A 12,625-nucleotide genomic window follows, 5' to 3' on the forward strand; every position below is an offset into this window, starting at 1 on the left:
AGATTACAATGTGGGTTAATATGTGCACAATATCACTTCTTAAGAGAGATATTAAGCAAGGATCGTAGAGAAAGTTATTTCTCCCAGATTGCCAGTTGAAGATTATGCCTATACAGAGTGGGTGAAAAGTCTGAGAACGGCTTAATATCTTATATACAAAGGTAATTTGACGGTGAGTGTGATTGGGGATCCTACTCAAATTGAAAAAACTACTTTACAATGACTTTAAAAATCTGGTCCACCTCCGCCATCTTGGATCCGCCATATTGAATGCAACTTCATTTTTTTAAATAGGAAAGTCATCACGGAATACATGATTTCGATAGGGAATTTCAAGAAAAAATGAATGGCGGAAACCGCATATAGATATCTCAAACCGTTTCGGAAATATTCACATTATTGATCAATACTTCTATTCAAAGCAGAAAAGAGAGAAAAAAGTCTGAGAACGGCTAAGTATCTCATAGAAAGTAGTGATTCCAAGGTGGGTGTGATTGGGGATGTTACTCGAATTGAAAATACTACTTTACTATGACTTTAAAAATCTGGTCCGCCATTTTGAATGCAACTTTATTTTTTTTTTTAAATGAGAAGGGGGTCATTTGATACATTATTTCGATACGGAATTTCAAGAAAAAATGAATGGCGAAAACCGCACATCGATATCTCAAACCGTTCAGAAGATATTCACATTTTTAATCAATACCACTCATGTATTTCATTTCAGATTTGCATAGTACTGATCAAATACATAATATGATGTGAATATCTTATGAACGGTTTGCGATATCGATGTGCGGTTTTCACCATTCATTTTTCCCTGAAATTCCGTATTGAAATCATGTATCTCATGACCACCTTCCTATTTAAAAAAATAAAGTTGCATTCAAAATGGCGGACCAGATTTTTAAAGTAATAGTAAAGTAGTATTTTCAATTCGAGTAGCATCACTAATCTCACCTACCTTGTAATCACTTCTTTTAATGATATACTAAGCCGTTCTCAGACTTTTTTCTCTCTTTTCTGCTTAGAAGAGTATTGATTAATAATGTGAATATATCCAAAACGGAAATATCTCATTTGAGATATCTATATGCGGTTTCCACCATTCATTTTTCCTTCATATTCCCTATCGAAATCATGTATCGCATGACCACCTTCCTATTAAAAAAAATGAAGTTGCATTCAATATGTCGGATCCAAGATGGCGGACCAGATTTTTAAAGTCATTGTAAAGTACTTTTTTCAATTTGAGTAGGATCCCCAATCACACCCACCGTCAAATTATCTTTGTGTATGAGATATTAAGCTGTTCTCGGACTTTTCACCCATCCTGTACAACATATCTATTTGTTTTCAAGGTTCTAAAACTATTTTACTTGGAAAGTGGGAACATTGGAACAGACAACTTACACTACTGTAAGAGAAGCTCTACTTGACTGCTGTATAGGACTAGGACCCCAAAAGCCAGTAAAGAGCTTCTTAGGCACTCATTCTTGTATTCAGGGCTCTACATCTCCAACAAAATACCATATGACCAAAGGACATGTTCTTCTCTCACTCTTTCCTGCAAGCGAATTGAGAAATGGCTTTTTGAAATAAACGACACTTGACTCTTAAGAAATATAATTAAGATAGAATAATGATAATGAAGTTAAGTGTTTTTCTTCAAATGTTTTTTATTTCAAATCAATTCATTGTGTTGCGCTGCAGGCAGCATCTATGTTATGCGGTACAGTTATGCGGACTAGACTCCAACTATTTTGTGTTATTTAAATTACAATAGCTTAATTAAATGAACACTAGCCACGCTTACTTGATGTAGTGGTCAGTTAATTTCCAATGAGTCTTTGTAAAATTTCTTTGTTTTGTGGTGAAAATAAAATGCATTATTCATTATTCAATTTGTCAATTACAGGACAGAGTGGGAGTGGAATATCATGCTGCAGAGATGGAAAAGTAATTGATGAAGCATTCAGGCATCCAGACTGTTTTACAATTGATTTGCCACTTGCTGATCACATTTTCTCACCATTCGGAGAAAGATGTATGGAATTTGTTCGTTCTCTTCCTGCTCCAAGGCCCGAGTGTAATTTTGGCCCCAGAGAACAAGTGTGTACCTATTGAATACGATAATCATTGAAATCTTTCATTTCATCCTCATTAACTTACTAGAGGTTCGATACCGTAGGCCTAAGCCTATATAGAAACTTAGCGTTGTCAATCCCTTGATATTCAAATAGGCTAAAACATTTATTAAATTCGATACAATAATGAAATCGATTTCATTATCTAGAAGTACTTGATTCTAATATTTACACATTACTTTTTCAATGGCCAGTTCACAATATGAAGTATACCATTCAATACATTATTCAGGCCTACCTTACTTACTGACTGTGTAAGATATAAATAGGCCTTTAATGTTAATGATAAAACGGTGGGTTGAAAACGATATTGTCAGTTTTAGATGTAAAACTAACAATACACCTTTCTCATTATTTCACCTTGATATTGAGAAATTCGATATCATTATCGTCTGGGTGACTAGTGTGAATTCCAATACGGTAGTGGAAGCTAGATAAAGACAAAATTCTTATAAATACAAATTTTGAAATTAAGCAGCTTGGGGACACCGTAAAAAATTAAGTGACTATTAATTCTAGAATATTCATAAATTAATAATTAGAGAATGTAGGCCTACAAGGATGTCTCAAATTTCTTATTATCAAATCTGATTCAAACTATTATTACAATACAGTAGATTAGCCTTGGAAATAGCTTTGATGTTCTTTGTAGGCTACTGTTAGTTTTAAAAAATAATTTATCTAAAAACAATATTTTCAATTTACATTTACTTTTCTTTAATCTTTAATTGTGGTACTTTGGCAATGTTTTGCACCCAAAATTACTGACAATGTCACAGGATTGATGTTAAAAGGTTTAATCTTTTTCATTGTTGTAGGCTATTTTCACATAGGAAATGGCGCGCTTAGGCTGGGTTTCCTGAAGACTGTTATATCCCACTCAAAAATTTCAATACAGTGATAAAACTTTTCAATAATTCCCCTAGGTACCGTACAGATTTATTTGATTTGGCGGGGAAGGGGTAGCGTTTGGACACTATTTATAATGATTTATGATGTTTATGATTTGCACTGGTGTTTCCTTGGATTAATTTTTTTTAATCCACCTTCTTATAAGTTACTAGGCCTACTTGAAATATGTACAAACATAAATAATAGGCTAAAAGCCTATTACTCATGCACATGCAATTTTTCAGAAATACGGTATTGTATTTGACTCACCATTTTGATTACATAGTATGGTACCTATGTTGTTGGTCACTCCACAATTTTCATATTTTTTGCACTATTTACATGACACTACTGTTACTTTCATAATTTTAACTTTAGTGTAATTTACATCAGAGCAGGGAACCATACATAATCCTACATTAAATCGTTGGCACATGTAATATTTTTTATTTAGAATTTCAGATGAACGCGAACTATTAAAAGAACATGCCATTTTGCGTCGCGGTAGTAGGCTGGTCTGGTATTCACTGGTAATTTGGTAATAAAAGTTCTAAACTTATTATTTTAGGTTAGAAATTCAAAAACTCGCGGAAAAAGTAAAAGACTCACTGGTAGCATGATTTTGTTCACCGGATCGCCGCTCTTTTTCAATGCCATATGATTGTTTGATCAAGTTGATTGTGATGCCCTTAGACCAGTTATAGAATAGACACGCCCCATCCTGAAAGTCAATGAGCCAACATCAGCTACTGTCATATCTCCCTATCGTGACGTCAGCATCGTATAGAAAACTTTTTTGCAGAGTTCGTTCACATTGTTTTCCACAGCAGATTGTGTCTATTTCAGATGAAAGTAAATTATCATTTATAAAAATAGACACAATGTAAACAAATTCTACAGAAAAGTTTTCTATTCGATGCTAACGTCACGATGGGGCGATATTGCAGTAGATGTTGGCTTCAGAGGTTAGGCTTCCCAACGTGTCTTTTCTATAACTGGTCTAAGTGCCAGCTGAAAGGGTCGCCGGAGTTCCGTCTGCCCTGAAAGCCGCCACTCACAAAAAATGATCAGTTTTTACATAACCAAAGTGCAGCAGTGAGAGACAAAATCGGTCTATTCCTATTTTACATCATCTATCATTTTTTGTCAGAAAAATTCTATTGACCGAACCGTTGACTGCTTGACCAGTTACTCGAAATTGATAGTTGAATATGATGAATAAAATGGAATACTACTTATTACCTACTTATACAAACGTTAATATTATACTGAAATGAAATTATCATTCATATTAATTATTTTTTTGAAAGAGTATAGAGACTTAAATAAATTGAGCTTTTATATACCAGCGAGCTTAAATCAGTTTCCGCTAACGGTACCACAAACAATAACAAGAAAACATGTGGACTGTGGATTTCCGCAAGTAAACCAAGCTTGTCGTGTGCGTGAAGCGACCTAGTTTGTCGTCGTCCCAGTTTGACGAAGTAGCCAAATTCGTCCCAATTTTTTTGGTTGTGATGGTTTTAAGTAGGGATGTGTATCGAAAGACAAAACATCGATGTTTTGAACATCGATGTTTTTTCACCTTAACATCGATAAGTGAAAACATCGATTTTTTTAAACTTCGACGCATCGCCGTACAATTACGGATGATACTATAAAGACTATTATACAGAGTATTTCAGAAGTAGTGTCGAACATTCTAGGGTATTGTTCCTGGATGATAGGAGACTACAAATGTCGGATTTGAAGTGTCCAAAACTCAGTGGTTATCCTTATAGCTACCATTTTCTTTTTTTCAATTAGGAATTTTTATCTCAAAATTAAATAATTTTGAATAAATAAATACTCAAAAGCATCAGAAACGATGAATGAATAGATTTTTATTAGTATTAATAAAGTGAAAATGATACAATGTACAGTATATGATACTTTACACTTATTCTTGATAAAAATGATGAAACGGGGCGAAATCAATTTGATTAAACCCACAACACTTCTGTTAATAAGCTTACAGAGTATTAGTTTTTTATTTTGTATAGATATAACTCAATTATTTTGGAAGTTGATTGATTCATTGGTATATTTTTTTCATAATCTCGAAATACTTAATAGTAAAAAAAACTTCTAAAGTGACTACAATTTTATCTGGAGCTATTGTTCCAATATTTTAACAGTTAATAACTGGAATTACAGCAATTTTGGACTTGTGGTATTCAAGTAACAGTCTTTCGAATAATTGAAGTCAGGTTGTGACTAGAAAGATACATCAACTCTATTATAGGTAGTTTACAAGATTTGTCATCTTCATAGTTAAGTCAGAAACCTCTCGGGATATCCTCGAAGATTCTGTCTGGAATTTCATCCTAAGCTAATTTTAGCAATCATTGTTACTCATATTGTATTCATCCAATACCTGATAGTTTTATTTAGGAAATGGAAATGATTAAAGTTTTTTATATGGATATCTACACTCCTTACAATACGAGGACCTCTATTCCAGAGCTAGATTAATTGGTGTTAAACGTATGTTGAGGAAAGCACCTGTTAATAAGAAAAAACTGTTTCTTCCTAAAAAACGAAGAATCCGACCTCTTATTTAATTCTAAATAAGTATCTAACCTTGACAAGAGCTACAGAAGTTATGTAAATCTTCAAGAGTATCCAACAGTCTCACATAAAAATACAGGGAGCCTAAATGAAAAATTCATTTTAGTTGGGAAAAACATCGGATGACCGATGTCTAGGTAAAACCATCGATAAGTGAGAAACATCGAACAGTAAAAATCGATGTATCGATACCCATCCCTAGTTTTAAGGGCTGGAGATACTCTGCGACCCCAGTTGAATCAAAGGTACTATTCAGGGACATTCCTGAGCTATTGACTCGGGCGCCCCGGAACCCAACAAGATAACAGCTGAACCCGGGCAGACCATAGTGAGGTCCTTGTTATAATGGCAGGGTTTGATTAGCAATGGTATTGCTATCTTTGTCTTTAGTTCAACAAAGCGGATAGCGCTATCTCTTTTTTGCTTTGCTCTGTTGCCACATCGTCTTTCAACAATGTAGAGAGAATAATTGATTAATATTTTTTAAATATATTAATAATAATAAAATATTTAATCTTAATCATGTAAATTCATTATGAAATTATCAAAAAATATAATTTATTGCTTAATAGAATATAATTGATTATTTTAAACGAGGATGAACAATTAATATTACATCAGAAAACCTGTATCTGCTACCATCTATAGAACGCATTGTCGAGGCAGAGGTTTGACAACGTTTTCCTCCTATCTTTCCTCACTGCGATTATGACCGTGGACCTCACTAAGTAATCCCATTGAATGACAACCAGACATTGACTGGTAGATGCAGTTCAGCAAGTACTTTTATATAATTAATTGAATAGAAATTTAAGAAGAAAAAGAAGTAGCCTAAATCGAGATCAAATATTTCAATGCTATTCAAATACAACTCATGTGAATAGTTCAATAACTTTCATGACTACACAGAATATATTTAATATTCACGAATTTCTTGATCAACACCAAAGAAACCCAACAGTTTTGGATGGATCGCATAGAGTATGCAATAATACAAATAATAGACTCACCAGTCATACTCCTGTATCCAGCTTGAAATTTACCTGATGTTTGTCAATTATAGCTGAGACTGTCCATGGGTCATGGGATTGAAGTTGATCTATTGTCAGCTCTCCTAAGTGGGATTCTGCAGGTGTTTGGTTATCAGTCTCTACTCCCCTATTGGTTTTAGTCCTTGCTTACATACACGACCAAAATGACCAACTACATTATTATTGCATTTATTTATTTATTTATCTACATTACAATATGAGGGCACCAGGAGGAAATACTTCCCATGAACAATGACTTGCTGAGGCTGGACACTTACCATTCTGATAATTTAAAAATCAACATTTGTAACATCTCCACTCCTTATTATTTGTAAATCTAAAGGACTGACCAGTTGGTTTGGTGTTATGACTGTTTGATACTAGCCTACATTGAAATCCTTCGAATTATGGTCCCGCACAACTGCCAACTGTTTCTTGATATTTTTCGCCTGCCTAACCCTGCTTATTCCTCTTTCCAATGTTAAAGAATCATCCAACTGTAATATTTCTGTCCCGTTGTTGTCCAAAACCCAAATAACAATCATGTCTCTAATCAATTCCTCTTGCAAGTTTCAAAAACTGTCAATTTGAGTGAATCATTCACAAATGAGTCCACTGGTTCTCCTGTTGACTGTCTCCCTTTAGAAAATGTTCCTCTTTCATACACAACGTTCTCTTCAAAATCGAAATGTGCCTCAAATTTTCCTTCAACTATCTCGTAACAACCGCTTCCTTCTCAGTCAGTCTAAGAGATTTCAATAAATCTTCTCTTTCTTCACCAAAACTATATAAAAGTGAATCTACCTGGCATCGTTCTGACTTACTTGACAAGTTTCAAGCACTTCTGAATCGTTCAAACTTTGTGATCCATCTTGACCATCCTTGAGGCTTTCGAAAATTTAAAGCCTCTGGAGTGACAACTTTAAACTGAGCTATCAAACCTTGAAAATCTTCTTGCTCTCTTTTCTCAACTTCTACATTCCTTGATTGGTTTCTCTTTTTGGTCCCATTTTTCTAACACTTCTGACACCATGAAGAGATGCTTCAATACTTGAGAGCCACAAAACTTATCTTAATTCATCTTGGATGGAAAAACGTATTTAACATGTGTGTGTCAATATAATAAACTAAATCAAGTGCCAGCTGACAGCTGTCACTACAGCATGAATTTCCTCCTTTTCAATTACTTTATAAAATACTCCTTCAAAAACGTACGTATGTTCATAATAAATTTCATCCTCCATAAATTTCATTAATCTTTGTTGTCTTTTTTACTTGTTTGCACTTGCAGACTGCAGATCAGTTAACAGCAGATGACGCTATCAGCCAATAGGAGCGCTCCGATTCCGGGTGGCCCGGTCCACAACTTCGTAGCCCATACTATTTGGTTGGGTCACGATTGCTGACCCGCTCGAGAAAAATCAAAGATGGCGACCGGGTGAACTGTCAAAAGCTCCGATGGAACGCGGGTCGTCTAGCTAGGGTCACCCGAGTCAGTGGAGCAGTGAATCCCTGAATGCAACCAATATATTGTATTCTGTGTCTGTGCCAGAAGAGTGCAGCACATGCTGGCACCACATAATAGTATTAATACAGAATGGAAAGTCCGCTAGTATCCTGACGCAAAAATCCACCATCTTGAAAGAAAGTTCAGCATTGTAATATAGAGAGGTCCACGTTATGAGGCAGTGAAGGAAGATAGGAGATTAACGTTGCCTATACTCGTCTTGTCAATGCCTTCTATAGACGATAACTAATACAGGTTTATTGATGTAATATTAACTGTTCATTCTCATCTGAAATGATCAATTATATTCTATTAAGCAAGAAATTATATTTTTCAATAATTTCTTAATGAATTTTTATAATTGACCGAGTGAAGTTAGGTCTAAGATTCAAGTCGACGGTTTGGCATTTCTCTTAATGTTTTTATGTTTGAATATTTAAATGTTTGAATGTTTAAAATAATGTTAATATGTTTTTATGTTGTGTATTTACGGCAAAACGCGGTAATAGATTTTCATGAAATTTGACAGGTATGTTCCTTTTTTTATTGTGCGTTGATGTATATACAAGGTTTTTGGAAATTTTGCATTTCAAGGATAATATAAAAGGAAAAAGGAGCCTCTTCCATATGTCAATATTAGAGTAAAATTCAGACTATAGAATTATTCATCATAAATCAGCTGACAAGTGATTATACAGATGTGTGGAGAAGCCAGTCTATTGCTGTTTTTCCATAAGGTCTATAGTTTCAATCAGGTACTTGTGGATGAGAATACTGCGTGAGGTCTACTGTTCACAGAACTAAAATCCCCTCCCCCCAGGACAAGGTCCTAGATCTGCGGTAAGTTTTAAAAACTAAAAAAGGTCCAATCTCAGCCGAACATTTACCCACACATCGACTCATTCATTTTAGGCTATGTTATGATTATCATTTTGTGTCAATGTGTAGATGGATGCAATGGTACAGAAGCTCAACTGATCTGAGTTGGATTACTGTCTTGAGCTGACCAGCTTTTTTATACGGTGGTAAAATTGACAAATTGATTGCAGATGAACCAAGTGAGTGGCTTCCTCGATGCTTCTAACATCTATGGATCCAGTGTGCAGCATCAGCAGTCATTGAGGGAGTTCCAGGGAGGCCGACTTCGCACCCAGAATGTCAAAGGAAGACACATGCTGCCAGCTAACAGGGATGAATGCACCAGCGATAATAGCATATTCGCTTGCTTCAGAGCAGGTGATAGATTCTACTGCCTCTTATAACACTATCTCAAATAACACTAAACAAAGCCATAGTGCACTCCTGTGACGTAAGCATAGGTAGGGCTCCTACACCAATAAAAACACTAGCTGATATAGATCAGTTGAAATCAAAGCATTGGTGTAGGAGGCCTACCTGTGCTGATGCACTACCTCCGTAAACAAAGCCGTAGTGCATTCGTGTGACGTCAGCACAGGTGGGGATCCTACACCAATAAAAATTTGTTGATTTCAGCTGATCTATATCAGCTAGTGTTTTTATTGGTGTAGGATCCCTAACTGTGCTGACGTCACACAAATGCACTACGGCTTTGTTTACGGAGGTAGTGGCTGATGTCTCACGATTGCAATACAGCTTTGTTTACAGAGTTAGTGGTTATAATCCATTTAAATGATATAATAATCTGAGTAGAAACGTAACAAATCGAAATGTCATAGGACTCATTAGATTTATTCAGTTAGTTTTCTTAGTTAGGAATTTTTCTATAGTTAAATTGAATCCATATAAAATTCAAGTTTCAAATGAAATCACATGAAACATTTCTCATAAAAATTCTACTCATATACCTATGAAGCACGTTTCCCTGCTTCCTTGCAGTGAGCTTTTGAAAAAAGTGTTCTGAAAAATGGTTGATTTTATAATATGTGTTGATTTTATATGAGTGTTCAGTCTTAAAGTTTTTGAGAGGATATTTATATGTACTCACCTCTTATCACGAATACTCTTAATGAATGTATGTGAATATTGTAAAATTAAAACTCTTCATGACCAAAGATTGAATAAAGAGAAACACGACTCACTAAATGAATCTATACTCTTATAAAAAATAGATTAGTAGCCATATTATTATTTATTTTTTAATTATATACATCATACACATAGTGTTAAATGATATCATAGAAAAGCAAAAAGTGCTTATCCAAATCTGAGTGATGATTTTTTAGATACTTGCTGTTAATATGATGGTAAATTTTAGCGAAGACTAATTCGGACGTAATGCCCGTAGTCTTCGTTGTTATTGTGAATATGATTATATTTTTTTCATTTGTAAGTACTGAGGGAAGATATAAATTTCTTACGAGTGAAAAAGTTGTTATAATAGTTCAAGAGCATAGAAGAATACGGTAATGTTTATGATTTTGTGACTTTTAAAATGACTTTTATTCCTATTGAATTAACTCAATCGATCTGTAAAAAATAAGCACTAGGCTAAAAGGCATTTTTCAAACAGATCGATATTTTTTTAACTAAGCTTTATCGCAGCAGCCTACAATTATTTATTCCTGAAAGATTCGTATTTCTGTACACGCGTTTCAAAACAATCAGCAGTGTTTTAATTTTATCCTGTGAATCTTGTCTCTACTGTTCTATGTGGGCTACACTTACTAGGCGCTTTCTTGATTCTTGCTACCTACTTCATGTACACCTTATGCTCATTATTGAACAATATTCCTCTATACATACGTTTCAGTTTTTTTGCATCATTCATAAATAATGTTTCCATTGTCCTTAGTTTTCTTCCCATTTGAATTCTGTAATATATATAAATAAAAAACTCAATAGTAAACAAATAAAAGCTGTTTATTTGGCTCTAGTTTAAGATACTGGTATGGGATCACAGTATGAGAAGGGACATATGACTCTCACTTGAATGGGTTGTTTATTACAAAAAAGCTATAATGAAAACTATCACAACCTACTATAGATAGATTGAACGAAGTTATCTAAAGTAAGTCATGAAACTATCCTTCTGAAACTCAGAGATTATCCTAGTCGATTTTAGTGTTATGACTGAGGCAATCAAAAATATAAAAATAGGATGTATATAAAAATATTGATAAAATACATCCATAACTACAGACACTACTTTGAGGAAGCTGTGAGACCTTCTTATACATTTAGACCTAGCATCATAAGAAAATACAAAGTATTTCAACAGCAATTTGAGTGTGATCCGGAGACAGCTTGTTCATGTTAGCTCTAGATTAATCAACATAATACCGTACCTGATGACCTTCTAGCACATTATCAAGGAGGTGGAACTCTGAATGAATAGATATTAGACAATTTTTTTCAAGAACTGAGCTCTCTGTAATTTTTTTACATGTTGAAATTTCACAATTTATCCTGCACAATATTAATATTGCATAAATACACACGTGACAATGATAATTAGATTTATGTTTATTTTATTCTATAATATACGGTGAGATGGTGAATATTTTCATAATTTATTGTACTTATCCTAAGCAATTCTCTATTTTTTATCTTCTCCAATGGTATAATGGCATATTAAATTCTTTATCACTATCTTATCTTAATTTATTGCATAATATGATATAATTCAAATTAATTCATGTGTCAAACTTATTTTTTAACTTATGGTTTATTTTCTTTTTTGCTAATTATTCAATTTATTTTCAAATTTGGTAGGATAGACTCCCACCAGTGAGCAAGTTGTACTTTTGCTGGTGGTGATTTTTATTTCCATTATAGTGAATTTTTATGTGTATTGTTTTATATCATGTTGTGTATTTCATGGAAATGGAACAATAAATTGATTTGATTTTGACTATATTATAAACTATTGATGTATGTTATATTTTCTATTGTTGAAGGTGATGGAAGAGTGAACGAACAACTGGAGCTTGCTCTGATGCATACAATCTGGATGAGAGAGCACAATAGAGTGGCCAGATCCCTGCAGCAACAGCATCCCAACTGGTCGGATGAAGCGCTTTTCCAAGAGGCCAGACGGATTGTAGTCGCTGAAATGCAGCACATCACTTACAACGAATTTCTTCCAATAGTCCTTGGTAGAAAATCAACACTGATCTCTTTTGAATTCATTAGCCGTTTTCATTCTATTAAAATGAGAATAATTTTATGGATAATTTAAGATTTTATTCATTAGCCCAATGTTTATTTTTTAAAAATATGCTCAAGAGTTATGCTTGTCTCAAATAAGAACTTTATAATTATACTAGCCGTCAGGCTCGCTTCGCTCGCCATATCCGTCTAGCCAGGGGGCTCCGCCCCCTGGACCCCCGACTGGATCATCCAAGAATGAGATCAGCAGGCTCGCTTCGCTCGCCTGCATTTTTCATTTGGGCATTTTTATCATAGATTAGGACAATCCAGTCGGGGGTCCAGACTAAACGGTTGGCTAAACGGATATG

General features: G+C 34.3%; 1 protein-coding gene and 1 long non-coding RNA gene across 2 annotated transcripts in view; one reads left to right on the forward strand and one right to left on the reverse strand.

The window, feature by feature from the left end:
• LOC120351155 overlaps positions 1-3,953 on the reverse strand; it is a 29,886-nt gene extending 25,933 nt beyond the window's left edge. The window contains exons 1-2 of the long non-coding RNA XR_005571208.1: positions 3,309-3,953; positions 1,414-1,567 (exon numbers count right to left, since the gene is read on the reverse strand). This is a non-coding gene — a long non-coding RNA (uncharacterized LOC120351155). The remainder of the gene's footprint in view (positions 1-1,413; positions 1,568-3,308) is intronic.
• The window catches only part of LOC111047144 (peroxidase), a 54,249-nt gene that overhangs the window by 32,769 nt on the left and 8,855 nt on the right, over positions 1-12,625 (forward strand). Inside the window, exons 5-7 of the mRNA XM_039427385.1 lie at positions 1,919-2,112; positions 9,236-9,422; positions 12,065-12,262. Of these exons, the coding sequence (XP_039283319.1) occupies positions 1,919-2,112; positions 9,236-9,422; positions 12,065-12,262 (579 nt within the window). The remainder of the gene's footprint in view (positions 1-1,918; positions 2,113-9,235; positions 9,423-12,064; positions 12,263-12,625) is intronic.

This window comes from Nilaparvata lugens, chromosome 4, assembly GCF_014356525.2.
Source record: "Nilaparvata lugens isolate BPH chromosome 4, ASM1435652v1, whole genome shotgun sequence".
NCBI lineage: Eukaryota > Metazoa > Arthropoda > Insecta > Hemiptera > Delphacidae > Nilaparvata > Nilaparvata lugens.